This window comes from Lampetra fluviatilis, chromosome 50 (genome assembly GCF_964198595.1).
Source record: "Lampetra fluviatilis chromosome 50, kcLamFluv1.1, whole genome shotgun sequence".
Classification (NCBI taxonomy): domain Eukaryota; kingdom Metazoa; phylum Chordata; class Hyperoartia; order Petromyzontiformes; family Petromyzontidae; genus Lampetra; species Lampetra fluviatilis.
Window position 1 is genome coordinate 5,690,818 of NC_136324.1, and position 20,060 is coordinate 5,710,877.

Genomic DNA, 20,060 nt, shown 5'->3' on the forward strand with positions numbered 1-20,060 from the left:
TCCCCACTCTCCCCGCTCTCCCCACTCTCCCTACTCTCCCCACTCTCCTCGATCTCTCCCCACTCTCCCCGCTCTCCCCACTCTCCCCGCTCTCCCCACTCTCCTCGCTCTCTCCCCCACTCTCCCCACTCTCCTCGCTCTCTCCCCTACTCAACCCCACTCTCTCCCCACTCTCCCCGCTCTCTCCCCTACTCAACCCCACTCTCTCTCTCCCTGCCCTCTGCCCGATGTCTCCCCAACCCCCCCACCCTTCCCACTCTCTCAGAGAGCCGACTGGCTCTCCCCACACACGTACACGGCGCTGGGCCGCACGCGCCCGCGGGCCCGGCCCGGGAACACGGACGCGGGCAGCGAGCGGAACAGCTGCGGCGCCAGCTCGCCGCACGCCCGCCGGAACTTGCCGATGCGCCAGTAGTAGACGACGGGGTTGAGGGCCGCCTTGAGGTAGGCGAGCCACAGCACCCAGGCGCTCGCCGCGTAGAAGGAGGCCCCGCAGTAGAACGCGCGGCTGCACGCGGACAGCAGCACGTGGGCCGCGCACGGCGCGAAGCAGGCGGCGCACACGCCGAACAGCGTGAGCACGGTGGCGAAGGCGCGCGTCTTGAAGCTCACGTCGGCGTTGAGGCGCGACAGCGTCTGCAGGCCCGCGAGGCCCGGCTTGCCCGCCCGCGACGGGCACAGGCCCGCCGGGTGGTTGTGGACGCGCGCCGCGTTGCGCCGCACCGCGTTCAGGATGCGCAGGTACGCGTACAGCATGGCGGCGAACGGCGCGAAGAACACCGCCGTCGTGGCCGCCGCCGCGTACGCCCGGCTGCCCCCCGCCGCTCCGCCGCCGCCCCCCACGGCGCCGCCGGCGCCGCCGGCCGCTGCCGCCGCCCCCCCCGCCGCCGGCGCCGCCCCCGCCGCCCCCGCCGCCGGCGGCGCGGGGGTAGGAGAGGACGCAGCGCGGCGCGCGGGGGGGGCGACTCCACCGTGGGCCACCCGACGGCGGCGGGCAGCGAGACGGCGAGGGAGGCGGCCCACGAGGCGGCAATGACGGCCTTGGCGCGGCGCGGCGTGAGCGTGTCGCGGCGGCGCACGATGATGAGGAAGCGGTCGGCGCTGATGACGAGCAGCACGGCGACGCCCTCGGCCGCGAGCAGCCAGAAGAGCGCCGTGGAGACGCGGCACGCCGCCTCGCCGAACGGCCACGCGCCCGCCGCCACCGACACGGCGTCGGGCGCCGCGCACGACGCCGCCAGCGCCATGTCGGAGAAGGCGAGCGTGGCGAGCAGCAGGTTGATGGCGGAGCGCATGGCGGGCCGCCGGTAGACGACGAGGCACACGACCAGGTTGCCGCCGAAGCCCAGCGCGGTGGTGAGGGCGAGCAGCGAGGCCAGCGTCACGCGCAGGGCCGCGCCGGGGGCCGCCGCGGCCCGCGCCTCATCCGACGTGACGTTGGGGGAGAAGGCGCCGCAGATCTCCTCGTAGGTGGCGGTGCCCATGGCGCTCGTCGCTCGCGTTGCCCGGTGCCCGCGTCGAGGAGAGTTTCCGCGCGAGGCCTAGGCATGTGGCGGGCCTGAGGAGGGCCTAGGTCGCAGGGGTCTCTCCAGAGTGTCGACGTCACTACGTGGTCGAAGTCTCTAATCTCTCTCCACCGAGCCTGCACCTTATGATGTTTGTAGATTTTAGTTTTCTTCGAGTTTTTTCTCTTCTAATAATTCGATGAGGCGCACGCCAATTTGTCTCTCACGTTATCGCCTCATGCTTGAATTTAAATCGGTGTGAATTTGTGGAAATGCTATTTTGTCGTTTTCATATACGGTGATTCGAAGAAAAAAAAAAACCTCCCAAGTTTAACATTCACACTTTTCCCCGAATACCCAGCTCTGATCCAATTATGAGCTAAAATAAATCACACGCTCTTCAGATGTTAACGACGGCTTTTCGCACACGCGTCAGAAAATTAATCAATTTACGCACGAACCACGGCCGCCACCAATGCCACTCGCAGCCCGCTGGGACGAGTCACTCCGCCCTCATTCCCCCCCCCGCTTCACCAAATAATGACCAAGCGGACGAGCGTCCGAATGCAGGACTAATACCGAGTACGAGTCCCACGCAAGCACGGACGACGTCGCTGTCCACACCAAATCGCCGCCTCCCCCGATGCCGAACCTTGCCCCTTGCCAACGACGCCCGTGTCCCTTGGGGGGGTGGCCGCTGCTCGTCCTCGATTCGCTCGTCAGCGTCGGTGCGACCTTCGCTGAACTCAAATTAAGACGGCGAGAAAACACAAGTTGTTTCGGCCAATATCGCCCGTCGCCTGGAGGAAGGGCCCCGCCGGAACTCAATCCGTTGCCGCGTCTTTCTCCCCTTTCCTCAGGCGGTGCCCGCTGGCCTTGCCAGGCGAGCCGGACGGCCGACGAGAATCGTGGGCGACGGGCCGAGGGAACCGCTCCTCGCTGGGGCTCAGGCGTCCGCCCCGCCGCATGACGGTTGTCGGTCCCGTGGGGCGGTTGTTTTCCCCGGCACGTGTGGCGGGCGGTGGCGTTAGGATCGGCGCTGTCTTCGGACGCGTCGTTCAAACGCGCGAGGCGGGCTGGCGGGCTGGGCAACGACGCGGCTCCTTGTCCTCCCCGCCGCTCACGGCACCGTCCTGGAGCAAGAGGGAAAAAACAACAACAACAACAACAACAACGCGTGCTTTTGTTTACTCGTAGCCACAGGTAGCCTAGCGGCTCAGCAGACGCGGAGATCCCCTGTGTCGACCGAGGTGCAAACAAGCCGCACTGGGGGGGAGACGACGCAGGCCTGGCGCTGTGCCAGTCCACGTGCTCGCCTGCACTGGCACAGCAGCAGCGCTAGCATGGTTAGCAATGTACGGTGCGAAAGAAGTTCAACATAGTACGTATATAAAGAGGGGGGGACGTTTGTGCGCATGTGTGTTTAAGCTATGGGAGGGGGGGAGGGCTTTGTCTGTGCTTTGTGGGCCTTGCTGCACCAAAACAAGACACCTGCACCTGGGTTCGTGACATTAAACACTCCACCCACCTCCCTCTTCTCAAGCGATCACGGGGTGGTCGCGTGGGGAGCGTGGAGCAGAGGTCGCAAACGGGTTTTGATTCCTTACCCGTACCCAGCCGCACCAGGGTCGCAAACGGCTACCCGTACCCAGCCGGGTACAGGTAGCCGGGTATCAGGTAGGGTACGGGTATCGGGTACCCGGTTGCGACCTCTGGCATGGAGGAGTTCCGGGCAGTGCGCTCATGGCCACCTCCGGTTCGGCGGCAGAGGTCTACGTCTCAAATCGGTCGGGTGCCATTCTTTTCGGTTTAACAAGTAGTAGTAGCACGCTTTCGCGACCCATGTTATAGAGTAAATATAAATGTGTTTCGTTAAACCCGCCACCGCCCGACACAGCTAATTAGTAAAGGTTTGTCAACGGAAAAAAAAGTGCCAATTAGTTATTACTTCAGCACACCCAGTGTGCTGTGGGTTGATTGAGATGACTGGCAGATGCACCAACTGTGCTCCCGCACTGTGCCAGGTCACTGCATTTTAGCCGCCCGGCGCTCCGCTCGTTGTCGCGAGCGTCGATCCTCTGCCCTCCGATGTTGTTGGAGGGCGACTGCCTCCAACTGCCCAGTAGCATTGTTAATTAGCCTCCTCCACAGAGGCCAATCTTCACACCGCTGGTACCAGTCTTCGGCAAGTCCAATCAGCTCCCGATCCTCTTGTGCCACATCCGCCAGTCTCTTCTCTAGCCCGTGCCGCGCCCGTTTTTCTATCCGGCCAAAAAAAACCCTTGGGCATGCGGTGGCTGGGCATGCGGGCTACGTGACAACCAACGCAGCCTGCTCGCCTGCCGGAGGAGCTGACCCATGGGACCGTGTCCTCCAGATCTTTCAAGGATCTGTGAGCTCCGCACACAATCCAGCCTGGCTAAAACCCCGATCTCTGCAATTATTACTCTCTATTCTCTCTCCCCCCCCTCTCCTGCAGTGGATCTCTCACTCCCTCTCCCCGAACTCGCTCCTCTCCACGAAGTGTTGCAGCCTGCTTGGTTGGGGCCCTGGTGCAAGCAATTACATTCCCCACCCCCACCAACCCCCACCAACCCCCTCCTCCCCCATCCAATGTCCCTCTCTTCATATCCCAGCACACTCGATAGATACACCGCTCTCCGTTCCAACCTCAAACCCCCTCTCGTACCCGCCTTTCTCCCCCCTTCTCTCATCCCTCTCTCCCCCCCACCTCAACATCCCCCCCACCTATCTCACCCCCTCCACCCATCTCAACCTCCCCCCCCACCCATCTCAACCCCCCCCCACCCATCTCAACCCCCCCCCACCCACCTCAACCTCCCCCACCCATCTCAACCCCCCCATCTCAACCCCCCCCCACCCATCTCACCCCCCCCACCCATCTCAACCCCCCCCCACCCATCTCACCCCCCCCTCCACCCACCTCAACCTCCCCCACCCATCTCAACCCCCCCATCTCAACCCCCCCCCCACCCATCTCAACCCCCCCACCCATCTCAACCCCCCCCCACCCATCTCACCCCCCCTCCACCCATCTCAACCCCCCACCCATCTCAACCCCCCCCCCACCCATCTCAACCCCCCCACCCATCTCAACCCCCCCCCACCCATCTCAACCCCCCCCCCACCCATCTCAACCCCCCCACCCATCTCAACCCCCCCCACCTCAACCCCCCCCCCCACCTCAACCCCCCCCACCTCAACCTCTCCCCCTCTCTCATTCCCCCCCCCCCGCCATCTCAACCCCCCCCCCCACCTCAACCCCCCCCACCTCAACCCCCCCCCCCCACCCCAACCCCCCCCACCTCAACCTCTCCCCCTCTCTCATTCCCCCCCCCCCCCGCAATCTCAACCCCCCCTCAGCCATCTCAACCCCCCCCCACCTCAACCCCCCCCCCCCACCTCAACCACCCCCCACCTCAACCACCCCCCACCCACCTCAACCACCCCACCTCAACCTCCCCCTCTCTCATTCCCCCCCCCCCGCCATCTCAACCCCCCTCCCCACCTCAACCCCCCCCACCTCAACCTCCCCCTCTCTCATTCCCCCCCCCCCCGCCATCTCAACCCCCCTCCCCACCTCAACCCCCCCCACCTCAACCTCTCCCCCTCTCTCATTCACCCCCGCCATCTCAAACCCCCCAACCACCTCAACCCCCCCCCCCACCCCAACCCCCCCCACCTCAACCTCTCCCCCTCTCTCATTCCCCCCCCCCCCCGCAATCTCAACCCCCCCTCAGCCATCTCAACCCCCCCCCACCTCAACCCCCCCCCCCACCTCAACCACCCCCCACCTCAACCACCCCCCACCCACCTCAACCACCCCACCTCAACCTCCCCCTCTCTCATTCCCCCCCCCCCCGCCATCTCAACCCCCCTCCCCACCTCAACCCCCCCCACCTCAACCTCCCCCTCTCTCATTCCCCCCCCCCCGCCATCTCAACCCCCCTCCCCACCTCAACCCCCCCCACCTCAACCTCTCCCCCTCTCTCATTCACCCCCGCCATCTCAAACCCCCCAACCACCTCAACCCCCCCCCCCACCTCAACCCCCCCACCTCAACCTCTCCCCCTCTCTCTCCCCCCCCAGCCCCGCTTGCGCCTCTCAACGCAAACCTCCCGTTGCCGTGGCGATGCTAATCTCCGTGTGCGGTCGCCACGGCGACGGCAGCGGCCGAATCACGTGACTCGGAGCAGAACCATCGCAGGGGGGGGGGGGGCCACGGCTCCATGCGAATATTCCACCTGCAACTCACCCCCCCACGCTCACCCCCACCCTCACCCCCCCCCACTCACCCCTCCACCCTCACCCCCCCACTCACCCCCCCACCCTCACCCCCCACCCTCACCCCCCCCCACCCCCCCCCCCACTCACCCCCCACCCTCACCCCCCCCACCCACAATGAGATGAGACATCGACTTTGTAAGGGCGTCCTGAGTGTCGATTGACACAAACACAACAGAAATTTCACGTCACGAGTCTAACCACAACCCTACAACAACAACAAGCGCCATTCGCCACTAAGTGGCCGCGACGTCACCACGACGCTTGTGCCAGGCCATGTGCACCTTGAGGCTGCCACGTGAAGTGTCGAACGCCCGCTGGCAGGAGGTCACGGGGCAGACCCAGCAGGTGCCACGGGTCGATTGACTGAGATGACCGGCCGATGCATCACCACCTGTGCCCCCGACTGTGCCACCCAACAACCCACACACGCAAGAGGCCCGGGCAAACACCCCCTTGGCAAACAGGAGCCTGCTGGGCTGCGGGCGTCGTTAGCGAGAACCCGTTGTCTCCGCCTAACCACAAGACACACACACATCCACCTCCCTCCCTCGGCTGCTCGATCGGCCGATGGCCCCCTCCGCATTGTACAGTGACCCCAGTAGCAGCGGTGAGGCCGCGCGACCGCCACGCAGGTCCCGCGGCACGCAACTCGGCCAACCTGAGCCAGCAGTGGAAATTCCACATTCCCATGGCGAGGGAGCGAGTCCATACAGGACACCAACCGTTAACCTCCGACGAAGCGGGGCTCGCTTTGTCGACGACGAGAGAGCGGAGACGATGGCGATGATGATGATTGTCGAGCTTGACCCCTGACCGGGTAATGTGACCTCGCGACCTTCCAAGTGTAAGCCAAGTGTCTGACCACGGCAGGACCGACGCTGTACCCCAAGAAATCTGAAGGTACCTTCGCCTGGCTCTGTGCTGTTAGCGAGCACCTATGAAGGCCGGAACGACACACGAGGGGGTGGGTGGCCAGCACCACGCCTGACCGCCTTTGTCTCCCCAGTGGCGATGTTTGCACACTGTACCAGGTATTCATTTGAGGCCGAGTCGATCTAAGGGAGACCCAGGACTGGTTCAAATAATCGTCACTGGTGTTGACCGTGAGCGGAAATGAATCCCGGGTTCGTAGTGCAACGCGCTAACCGCTACAACAACAAGAACCGCCATTCGCCACTAAGTGGCGGTGATGTCACCACGGCGCTTGTGCCAGGCTAGGTGCACTTTAAGGCCCGGGAAAATGTCGAACACCCGCTGGCAGGAGGTCACGGGACAGACCCAGGTGCCATGGGATGACGGACCGAGATGACTGGCCGATGCACCACCTGTGCCCCCTACCGTGCCAACTCGCTGCGTTTTTAGCCGCCCGGCGCTCCGCTCGTTGTTGTGAGCGTCGCTCCTCTACACACCTCAACACACACCCACACCAGTACAATCACCCAGAACAGACCAAGGAACCTAACACATTCCTGCGGAGGGAGCTGGTAGGAACGTTGGGTTGCTCGATCAATGGCCAGGGTCAACGGCGGCGTGGTGTATTCCGCAAACATGCCCGACTGTGAGGGTGGGCACAAGTTGGCGTGAGTAGGTTAAACGTTGAGTTGTATAAGGGCACCACGGGGTGACCAGCCCCTCCCCACCCAGCACCACCCCTCCCACCCCCCACCCAGCCCCTCCCCACTCAGCCCCTCCCCTCCCCACCCTCTCCACCCCACCCAGCCCCACCCTCCCCACCCCACCCAGCCCCACCCTCCCCACCCAGTCTCTCCCCACCCAGCCCCTCCCCACCCAGCCCCTCCCAGCCCCACCCTCCCCACCCAGCCCCTCCCCACCCTCCCCTCCCCACCCTCCTCTCCCCACCCAGCCCCTCCCTTCACGACGAACGGACGGACACAATAATCCCCTGTGGGCTGGTGGAACCAGGTGTTTCCTACCAGTATGATGGCTCAATGCCCGCTCAACAAAGGCAAAGGAGGAGGCATCGTCGCAGCGATTCACCACTCCGTTCCTCATCTGGCTGAACACACACTCAATGTAACACCACCATCAATATAAGCCGTTCGAAGATCTATTCGATTGGCTTTGATAAACCAAACAGTGGTTGTCCTCCAATGGCCAAGCCTGGCCTCCACCACAACGATGTGGAATTTCCAGGACTGGATCAGAATGCGCTTCTTCGGGGAACCGCTGACGGTGACTGCGTTACGCACGAAGGCCGAGTGCTTATTGCAGGTGATCGCGCTGTTGTTGGATACCCACGGAAAGGGCCGACCTGTAGCCGTCATCACGTTACGACAACGACGATAATTTCTCGTCGCATACACCGGGGTGGCTCCAGCGATGGAGAGGAGGAGGACCGGCCAATCGCTTCGCTGGGGGGGGGGGGGTAGACGGGAAGAGGAAAACGACACTCGGGGGTCATGGTTTTATCTCCAGATTCCGGCAAGAAAAAAATTAACCCGTAAAAACAAAGTTTCTCACTATAAATCCTTATTATGCGTGGCGGCTAGAGTCCTCTCGTCCTCTGGCTTGAGATGGCTGCCACCTATGGGTCAGATGATTGCCTGCCACCATTAAGCAATTGGTAATTAAATATAATTTATTTTTTCCTAAAAAGTGTAAAAATTTGGAACAAAAATTTTTTCACGAAAATTAATTGTCACGCACAACGAGTCTGTGTGCAAAATGTCAGCTCGATTGGATCACGGGAAGTGGGTTAAAAAACGACCGAAAGATGTGCACGGTCGTAAGCGCGCAAGCAAGTGAACTTAATATAAAGGATTTAAAAATAAAAATCATTTAACCGATTGGCACGCTCGACCAGAGAGAGAGAGGCTGCTGCGTCCAGGAGGTCATCGCTCCTGGTATTGCCCGGGGTTCAAACAGCAAGCCGGCGGTGTTGAGGGCGCGTAGGTTGCCCCCGGTGACTGTTGGGATGAATCGCGCAGCATTGTGAGTGGCGCCTTTCAAGCCGCTCACGTTCGCTCCGAGAAGACGGGATGATGAAGAGGATGGACAGGATGAGGGCTCGCAACCCGTGGCCACGATTGCCACGCGCATCGGGATAACACGCGCTCACCGCACACACTGCACACACACGCACCGCACACACACATACACACACACTGCACACACACATACACACACACACAATGCACACACACACACACACTGCACCCACAAACACTCCACTTACACACGCTCACCGCACACACATTGCACACACACACACCGCACACACACACCGCACACACTGCACACACACACACTGCACACACACACTGCGCAGACACTCAGGCTGCACACACACACACTCCACTTACACATGCTCACCGCACACACATTGCACACACACACACCGCACACACTGCACACATACATACCGCACACACACACATACACACACACTTCACACACACACACCGCACACACATACTGCACACACACACTGCACACACACACACTGCACACACACACACACTGCACGCACTGCACACACACACACTGCACACACACACTGCACACACACGCGCTCACCGCACACACACACTGCACACACACACTGCACACACACACACGCTCACCGCACACACACACTGCACACACACGCTCACCGCACACACGCTCACCGCACACACACACTGCACACACACACACGCTCACCGCACACACACACTGCACACACACACACGCTCACCGCACACACACACACGCTCACCGCACACGCACACACACACGCTCACCGCACACACACACGCCGCACACACCTACGCTCACCGCACACACACACACACACCGCACACACCTACGCTCACCGCACACACACACACACACACCGCACACACACACGCTCACCGCACACACACACACACGCCGAACACGCTCACCGCACACACACACCCTGACCGCACACACACACACCCACACGCCGCATACACACACCCACACGCTGCACATACACACCCTCAACACACACACACAGCACACACACCCTCACACCCACAAACCGCACACACACACACCGCACACACACACCGCACACCCTCCCACACACAGCACACACACCCTCACACCTACAAACCGCACACACACACCCTCACCGCACACATCCACACACCGCACACACACACACCACACACACACCGCACACACACACACTGCACACACACATCGCACACGCTCTGCAAATAATCTCAGCACCTCCCCCGCTCACAGGAGTGTGGGTAAACAACGCGGTGCTGGAAATTCGACATTCCTCTGGCGGGGGTATTGGTTTATCAGACCTCGGGACAGCAACGACTGTTCGCTCACTCAGAGCGGCATTTGTTTGATCAACCCCAGAGGGGTGACAATGATCAACCCCAGAGGGATGACAATGACGACGATGCTGATAAAATGGTGGTGGTGGCGGCGATGGTAATGGCCGTGTGGGAGATGACGATACCGATGGCAAGCGACAACGGGGTGATCTTGACCCCGGCCTGTGATTGAACTTACGCGCATTGCAACCATACGAGCAATTTAAGCACGGCAACACCCGGTACGATAGAAAACAGCAGCGGCGGCAGCAGCAGCAGCAGCAGCAACAGCAACGCAATCTTCAAAATCTACAAACAGGCAAGATATTTCGGCTGTATCGCCACCAAAAAAAAAATGAAATGGACCCCAAAAGATCTTGCGATCCCCGTATCGTAGACGGAGGAGGGTCCGTGTCGCCCGGGCAGCTCACCATCAAGGGCGACCCTTGCCCCACCAGAGCTCTGCTGCTTCTCGAACTCAAGGCGGTCCTCCGAGAGCTTTTTGCTCGAAGTCTTCGCTGCCGCGGCAATGCGCTCCCTGTAGGAGCGCGGTGCGCGCTTAATCATTTATCCATTTCCATATTCTCCACGGGGATAATTACCGGAGGGCCGTATGGACACCGGTCGTTCGCAGTAGACGATGCAAGCCCCCCCCCCCACCACCACCACCATCACCCGCGTCGACCAGTTCAGAGGTCTCCCGAGTCTCATCAGCAGGGAACGTTGCCGGGTTTCCCCGGCGCTGCTGCGTAACGCGAGCTGCCCCATGAACATTCAGCGCAAGCGCCCCCCACAACCCTGCCTGCCCCCCTCACCACACACACCACATCTCCTCCGCCCCCTTCCCACACATTCTCACCCTCCCCGCCCGCCCCAACACACCACCGAGTCAAGGTTTGGCAAAGAAAGCGTGCCCCCCCCCCCCCCAAAACAAAAAAGGCAATACCTCAAAATCGTGGACCGATCTGGAAGGCTCGTCCATTGCGCCTACCTCTGTGATGGTGGTGGCGATGGTGTGTGTTCGAATCATCATGAAGGAAAGGGCGAGCAGGCGGGCGAGGGAGCGAGGGAGCGGGCGAGGGAGCGAGGAGGATGAAAGTGGGGTGCTTCAATGACGCGGCGAGCGGAGCGCTATTCATAGACGAGGCACGTCCGCCCCACTTGGGGAGCGAGGGGCGGACGCGCTGGAGAATCGGGCGGCCTGGAACAGCGATGTCGATTGTTCGTCAACATCAGCGCCGTCACTGCCGCAGCCGCCGTCATCACCACCCATCACACACCATCACCGCCATCACCACCCATCACACACCATCACCGCCATCGTCGCCACGATCATCACCGCCACCGTCGCCACGATCATCACCGCCACCGTCGAAACAATCACTGCCACCATCACCACCTCCATTGTCACCGTCACCATCAGGAACACAATCTTAATCATTATCATCATCGTCGCCATCGTCGTCGTCAACATGATCGTCACCGCGATCATCACCACCACTGTCACGATCACCATCAGTAACAGGATGTGTAAAACAATAATTCTATATCATGATGCTTGCATCTGCTGGTGATGATGACGATGATATGTCTCATCACCATCGTCATCATCATCACTTGCAGACGCAGGCATCGTGATCATCGTCACGACTGTCAATTGCAACAATAAATAAGCTGGCATTATGCCTCCTTCCCATATCTGATCCTCCAAGTAAAAAAAAAGATTGTTTTTGACACATCCCATCAGCCGACCGACCTTCCTTCTGGCAGTGCATATATGCAGTGGCATCGATTCAACGCAAGCAGTGGAAACTCTGTACCGGTTTTGACATTCAGTGTATCATCAGCAGAGTCAGGCTCTGCTTGAACCAATGCTGCTGGATGAACTGCCAGATGTTTAAAGGCGTGAACGCACTGTTAATATCTTATTGGTTCTTTCGGTAAAGTCACGTAGAATGGAAATAATACAATAAGAAAAATAAAACATAATAAAAAAAAGTATGTTTTATTTTTATTATGTATGTTTTATTTTTATTATTTTATTATTTCCATTCTACGTGACTTTACCGAAAGAACCAAGAGTATGGATCCTTGCAGTCACGAAAACTTCAAATCTACTCTGTTAATACAAGGGGTTCTAGGATTTGAATCTTCGTCATCATTGTCAGCAGTCGCCTTTATTAAAAGTCATCATCCAGTTTCTCAACACTACCGTCATGACCATCTGCCAATGACCTCACTGGTAAGCTGGTTATAATTACGAATCTGAATATTTCTACTGGACGAATCCGATGAGCTGTAAAGCTCTTTTTCACAGATGTCCAGTTGGGGCACGGGGTAAGAACGTTGCAACAACAAACAGTACAGCAACACGATAGGAGTACAAAATACAAGAAAGGTAAACAAATGACCCAAACACGTACAAAATGAAACGAATCCATCCCCATCCTAGCAGACAGAGCCCACTGAAGTGTTAACTTCTTTTTCAGAATCGACCTGGCCACAAATGATAGCTCAACAAAGTGGCACCATCATTTGGACGCGGATTTAACATCGAGCAATTTCGGGAATGCACCGTTATATCACCGTACACGAGTCTAATCTTTCTAGATTTGAAGCTTTCGTGACTGCAAGGATTCATATTCTTAGGTTTTTTCGGTAAAGTCACGTAGGTAAAACATTAAAATTAATGAAAATTAAATAAAACAAAAATCACGACGTTTCGGAGGCAACACAAGTCTCCGTCATCAGGTGGGACCGTCACAGCCGAATTAGCTGCATCTTGATACAGCTAATTCGGCTGTGACGGTCCCACCTGATGACGGAGACTTGTGTTGCCTCCGAAACGTCGTGATTTTTGTTTTATTTTATTTTCATTAATTTTGATGTTTTACCTACGTGACTTTACGGAAAAAACCTAAGAATATGAGTCTAATCTTGTTCTCTGCGGGTTTAACGCAGCATTGCGATTTAATATAATATAACGCGAGGAGAGAAGGCCCGCTCGCCTGCAACCAAAAATAAGAGCCAGCCGTCTTGTTCTGGATCATCTCACGATCCTGCTGTACTCTTTTCACGTAGTAATAATACAATTCCGAGATAATATATCTTGTGCTGTTCTTGTTATAGGTCTTCTAAGGGTTTAAGACACGTTCTGGCGACAGAACGACATCAACAGGGAGAGCAATTTTAGTTCAAAGTCAGAGCGACGTGAAACGAGCTGCGGCCAGCCGTCCCGTATCCGTTCCTCTCCCGGCCACATCTTCAGTGTCGCGAGTTGCGGTGGCAACGGCCTTCAGCCGTACGGAGTCGTGTCGTTTGGGGGTGCTCAGGATGCCAGCCAGCAGCCAGCCATTCTAGATTTGAAGCTTTCGTGACTGCAAGGATTCATATTCTTAGGTTTTTTTCGGTAAAGTCACGTAGGAAAAAAATTAAAATTAATAAAAGTAAAATAAAAATCACGACGTTTCGGAGGCAACTCAAGCTTCCGTCTTCAGGTGGAACCGTCACAGCACGATTGCTGTTTCAAGTAAGAGTTGAAACAGCAATCGTGCTGTGACGGTTCCACCTGAAGACGGAAACTTGTGTTGCCTCCGAAACGTCGTGATTTTAATTTTATTTCAATTTTACTTTTAATTTTAATTTTTTTACCCACGTGACTTTACCGAAAAAACCTAAGAATAAGCAGCCAGCCAGCCAGCCAAGGAAACTCCAGGGACAGATTAAGAGTGGCTTGACGATAACAACAACTGAGAAGCCCTTTAGGTAAGCGACTGCTGGATCAGTATCTCACCACCCCGCGCGATGCCGTTCACGGGGTGTTCGTTTGACCATACTTCACCACGCCGGTCATTGCGGGTCGCTAATGGGAGTGGTGGAGGGGGGGTGGGGGCAGGACCAGTGCAGACGAGGCCTGCATCCATCCAGCAGTGGATTTGCGATCTGCCAACCGCCAGCCGTGCTCGCTGCTGCCACCGCTTGCGATGTGCGACATCGCCATCAGTCCATCTCACGCCCCGTGCCTCTCCGCTCGGTGCGGATTCCGTGCGGTTTTCCGCTCTCTCGCCATCTCATCAAGCCCTCCGCCCTTCCAGAGGACGTCTCCTTGTTCGAACCACGACGACCGTAGCGGTCCGCACCCTCGGCCAGCGACGGAGACCTCCTCCGCCTTACCGTGGCGGGGAGCCGTGGCGTCGGACGTATCGACCGCACGGCCGGTGCGTCACAGCGGCGGCCGGCGGCCCCGGATTCGTCATCGCCCGCTCGGGTAACAATTAAGTGGCGCGGCCTAATGGTGGTGCAACGCACGTGGGTTGCCATGGTTGCTGCCCCCCCCCTACACACGCATAGATTATTGTGCCGAGGCAGCAGTTTCCAGCGGGGCACTTGAACTGGAATGCACCCCCGCACCCACAGGCAGACGACTTCCAGTTGGCTCTTAGACCGCGGACAATTGCGGATAATTGGACGGATGTGCTGCCCTTTCCAGGAGTCTGCCCTCCGATCAGCGAGCGCCGTCGCTCGAGTCACCGAAGCTTGTGCTAACGACCTGACGATGGCCGGATGCTGATGATCCAGCGATGAGTCGTTACCTATAAAAAATATTGAGAGATTGCTCTCCAACAACAACAAACAACAGCAGCGGCGATGCTGCTGCTGCTGCTACTGAGAGCAGGCACACACTTGGCTACGTTTGATTCACGGCACCACTTTCATTAATTGGCCGGCACACAATTTGTTTAACACGACACAACACCCCCAAAGAAATACAATGATGAATCTTCTCTGATACCCGCCATAAAGCGAGGAGAGTAAGAACGCAACTGCGGATGTCGACATATGTTGTGTATATATATGTACTTGTGTGTATGTGTGGGGAGTGATAGCGCAGAGGTTAGCGAGTTGCACTATTAGCCCGACTTACCTGAGTTTGATAAACGCTCACGACCAATATGAGTGGCGGATAAATGAACCGGTCCTAGATCTCCCCGAGGTCGGCTCACCCTAAAATGAGTACCTGGTGCGGTGTATAATACATCGCCACTGGGGAGACAAAGGCGGCCGGGCGTGGTGCCGGCGACCCACCCCCCTCGTGTGACGTAGCGGCCTTCGTAGGCTGCTACTCGTTAACGGCACTTGCCCAAAAAGTCTGTAGGGTCTATACGGGAGATCTTTGTTTTATTTTGTCTACAGATATATAATGGTTGCCAAGTACAGGCCCAAAGGTCCATAATGACAATTACCGCCCCCTCGAAAGCGTGGGGGGGTTCTCTCTCAGGGATTTGTTTTTCTTACCACGTAAAGCCAAAACACTTGTTCGCGGAATTGGTGAAAACGACCCGAAGCAGACAACCGTCATGGAAATAAAAAGTAATTCCCCCACCACCACCACCACCAACATCCCCATGGGGTAGACAGAGGGGCATGGTGGACCAACGACCTACTCCTCGCACACGCCGCGTCGCTAAATTAAGCCGACCCTAGGCGAACCCCGAACTTGTAAAACTGAACGTAGTCCTAAAAAAAATTAACCCGTAAAAACAAAGTTTTTCACTATACAGTGATACCTCGGTTCACGAACTTAATTCGTGAACTGACTCTGGTCGTGAACCGAATTGGTCGTGAACCGAGGCACATTTTCCCATAGGGTTCAATGTAAATCCGGTTAATCCGTTTTGACCTTTTTTTTGGGTTTTTGAAGCACAAAAATATGAAACAAATGACAATACACATTACTGTAGTACTGTACAGTATAGTAATGTATAAAGAGAGAACACTAACCTTGCTTGAGATGACTTCTGGCATGGAGGAAGGCAGGTGGAAGGCGGGTGGGAGACAGTAAGCACTCAAACGGGTGAACTGTACAATACAGTAAGTACAGTATTGTACAGTACAGTAGTACAGTACTGTATGTGCTAAAAAGCACACCAAAAATCAAAAAGTCACTGAAAGTGTCTTCACAGTACTCACAGTACTTCTTTCTGTGTCTCTGCTTCTCTCCACGATCTTCCTACAGGAAGTCACGACCATGTGACAGCCTGGAATTAGCATAAAAATGGCCGCGGCTTCTGTTCGTGAACCGAAGCGGATTTCGTGAACCGGAGCATATTTCTATGAAATTTTCTGTTCGTGAACCGAGTTGTTCGTGAACCGAAGCGTTCGTGAACCGAGGTATCACTGTAAATCCTTTATATGCGTGGCATCGGTTTTATTTTATTATTCATTTCTGTTTTTCTTGAGTAAGAGTTTCATTTTTGTCACATTGGTATTTTAAATTAAATATAAGGAAAGTCGTATATAAGGATTATAAGGTTTTCAGTCTTTGTATGATTGACAATAAATTACAGTACGTGTTCAATGGGCCACAACCCAGCCCACATTGGTCTTTGAAACGGGCGGCTAGAGTCCTCTCGTCCTCTGGCTTGAGATGGCTGCCACCTATGGGTCAGATGATTGCCTGCCACCATTAAGCAATTGGTAATTAAATATAAAAAATGGTTTCCTAAAAAGTGTAAAAATTTGGGAATTTTTTTTTACGAAAATAAATTGTCACGCACAACGAGTCTGTGTGCAAAATGTCAGCTCGATTGGATCACGGGAAGTGGGTTAAAAAACGACCGAAAGATTTGCACGGTTCTAAGCGCGCAAGCAAGCAAGCAAGTGAACTTAATATAAAGGATTTAAAAAGCATGTAAACCCTGAGTAGATAAAACTGAACACAGCCCTTAAACAAATAACACCGTGGGGGGTGGAGGGGTGGCGGTGGTACGTGAGATCATCTGTGAGACGGGGCGGTGGGGGACTCGATCGACCGTGAGTCTTCTTTCGCGCTCTACGTAGCCAACCGAGCTAATAGGATCGTGCGTGCGGGTGGGGGGGGGAGAAAGACAACAAACCTATTTCAACAAAACACCGTAGAAATCTACCCACACTGAAGCGAACTCTACACGACAGAGGAGGGCTGAGAATCCCACCGGCAGGAATCTTGAAGTGAGAATTGATTCAGGAGGTTTGGAGGATGAGGAAAAAAAATCATCGGAACTTTTTGAAAAGAACGGCGGCGAACGTCTCTGAGCGGGGCGGTGGGACTGGCGGTCGAACCGGCGGTGGAATTGGCGGTGGAATTGGCGGTGGAATCCGCGGTGGAATCGGCGGTGGAATCGGCGGTAGAATTGGCGGTGGAATTGGCGGTGGAATTGGCGGTGGAATCGGCGGTAGAATTGGCGGTGGAATTGGCGGTAAAATTGGCGGTGGGACTGGCGGTCGAACCGGCGGTGAAATTGGCGGTGGAACTGGCGGTGGCCAGCGCAGGGTCGCGTTGGGCGTCAGTTGACATTTCCAGTCCAGAGCCGTTGCCGAGCAGAGCCGCATTTCATTCGCTTCGGCGGTCGCCGGCGGCGGCGTAACAACAATGCCCGGGTCAGTGCGCGCGTGCGGGCGGGCGTGCGTGCGCGCGTGCGTGCGGGCGGGCGTGCGGGCGGGCGCGTGTTTACCGGAGGAGTCTCACCGGCTGCGGCAAGCAAGCGACGCTCAGCGGTCCAATAAGCGCGCCTCGCCGTGTACGCACGGCCATCGAACGGACCGAACACCCCAGCCCGCCCGCCCGCCCCGCGCGTTAACGTGGTGCGTAGTTTGTGGGAGCCGGTAAAACATTTTGTAGCTGCGGTGTTTATGACCTTCATCTGGCAGCGGAGAGACAACGCAAGATGTTGACGGCGTGGGACGGGCTTTCGTCCGGCAGCGGATAGACGATGCGCGATGATGGCGCGGGGGGGACACTCATCCAGCAGTGGATACGCATCGACTGCTAAACGACGACGGGAACAATGACGATGATAACGTATGCCCATTTTCGATTTAAAGCTTTCGTGACTGCAGGGATTCATCTTCTTGGTTCTTTCGGTAAAGTCACCACGTAGAAGGGAAATAATAAAATAATAAAAATAAAACATAATAAAATAATTCTCACGACGTTTCGGCCACAACGCAAGCAACCGTTCATTCAGACGCTGTCTTTCCGACAGACCTGTTCTTCACCTGAGGACGGCTGCTTGCGTTGTGGCCGAAACGTCGTGAGAATTATTTTATTATGTTGTATTATTTTATTATTTCCCTTCTACGTGACTTTACCGAAAGAACCAAGAAAACGTATTACCATTTTAAAAAATAAATATATATTTCAAGGAATATTCGCTTGTAAGGATTACATCAAATGTATCTATATTCTGGTTGCTGCAACGGTGGGAGCTGCTTGTCGCTTATGCAAGTCACGGTGCTGGCGGTGGGAACAGCTGTGCGAGGAGCGGTGGCGCAGCGGTTAGCACGCTGCGCTACGAACCCGGCGACGTGATTTAGGGTCCCGCTCACGGCCACCAACACCACCGGTGACGATTATCTGAACCGGTTTCGGGCCTCTGCCTAGGTCGACTCAGCCTCAAATGAGTACTTGGCGCGGTGTGTAGTAAACATCGCCACTTGGGAGACAAAGGCGGCCGGGCGTGGTGCTGGCCACCCATCCCCTCGTGTGCCGCGCAGGCCTTCATAGGTGCTGCTCGCTAACAGCACTTGCCCCAACAGTCTGTTAGAGGCTGTACGGGGGACCTCTGGTGGTGACCGCTGTCTGTGGCGTCACTGTCACTTCTCAAGACTCGTCTTCTACTGGCATCGCCGTGCATAGGGTGGGTGTGGGGGGGGGTATGGGCCCCCCAGCACCGCCTTCAAACTAAACCGGGAATATGACTCCTGACACCGTGACGTCAAAGTGAGGGGCCCCCCAACGTGTGGGGCCCTGGGCTGTCGGCCCGATTCGTGACGCTGTGGCAAACCCTGCTGTGGATATGATGCTGTGGCAAACCCTGCTGTGGATATGATGCTGTGGCAAACCCTGCTGTGGATATGATGCTGTGGCTAACCCTGCTGTGGATATGATGCTGTGGCAAACCCTGCTGTTGATATGACGCTGTGGCAAACCCTGCTGTGGATATGATGCTGTGGCAAACCCTGCTGTGGATATGATGCTGTGGCAAACCCTGCTGTGGATATGATGCTGTGGCAAACCCTGCTGTGGATATGATGATGTGGCAAACCCTGCTATTGATATGACGCTGTGGCAAACCCTGCTGTGGATATGACGCTGTGGCAAACCCTGCTGTGGATATGATGCTGTGGCAAACCCTGCTGTGGATATGACCGTCGCCGCTGGAAACTCATCGATGTTGTCCTTTAGATGAAACAATTATTACCGCCCGTGTGTCAATCCACTGCTGGATGAAGGTCTTCGCTCTGCTCCGTAACAGGGCGTGCTCCAACATGCTGAGCGTACTTCACCAGGCTGGTCAAGTGCGGGCCGGTGAAAGCGGCTGAGAGAGCCGGGTCTGGTTCAGACAGTCCCAGACCTTCGTGATGTCGCCCATCTCCGGCATCGTCACCGACACCTTGAACCATCCACCCCCCGTCTAGCCTCACACCCTGCCTGGACGCGATCTCGTCACGGATCGGTTCCAACTTCCTCCGGCCAAACGCTGCCGAAACTCAAGCCCCTCCCCCCTCCTCCTCCTCCTTCGCGCCTACCCTACACCCCTCCTCCTACCCTCCCTCTTCCCCCCCTCCTCCACCCCCACCTCTCCTCATCCTCCCTCCTCCTCCCTCCTCCTCCTCCCTCCTCCTTCCCCCTCCTCCTTCCCCCCCCCCCCCTCCTCCTCCCCCCTCCTCCCCCCTCCTCCCTCCTCATCCCCCTCCACCTCCCCTCCCCTTCCCCCCTTCCTCCACCCTTCCCCACCTCCCCTCCCCCTCTCCCCCCTCCACCTCCTCCCTCCCCGTCCTCCTCCTCCCTCCTCCCCCTCCCCCTCCCTCCTCCCTCCTCCACCCCCATCCCTCCCCACCCTCCACCCCTCCACCTCCTCCACCTCCACCTCCTCCCACCTCCCCCCTCCCTCCTCCTCACCCCACC

General features: G+C 57.0%; 1 protein-coding gene across 1 annotated transcript; it reads right to left on the bottom strand.

Moving 5' to 3' along the window:
• Positions 1-257: 257 nt before the first annotated feature.
• Positions 258-11,534, bottom strand: GPR45 (G protein-coupled receptor 45). The gene is given in 4 exon segments (XM_078878314.1): positions 258-882; positions 884-961; positions 963-2,638; positions 11,058-11,534. Coding segments are annotated over 3 exon segments (1,221 nt in total). The 5' UTR covers positions 1,485-2,638; positions 11,058-11,534; the 3' UTR covers positions 258-261.
• Positions 11,535-20,060: the final 8,526 nt, after the last annotated feature.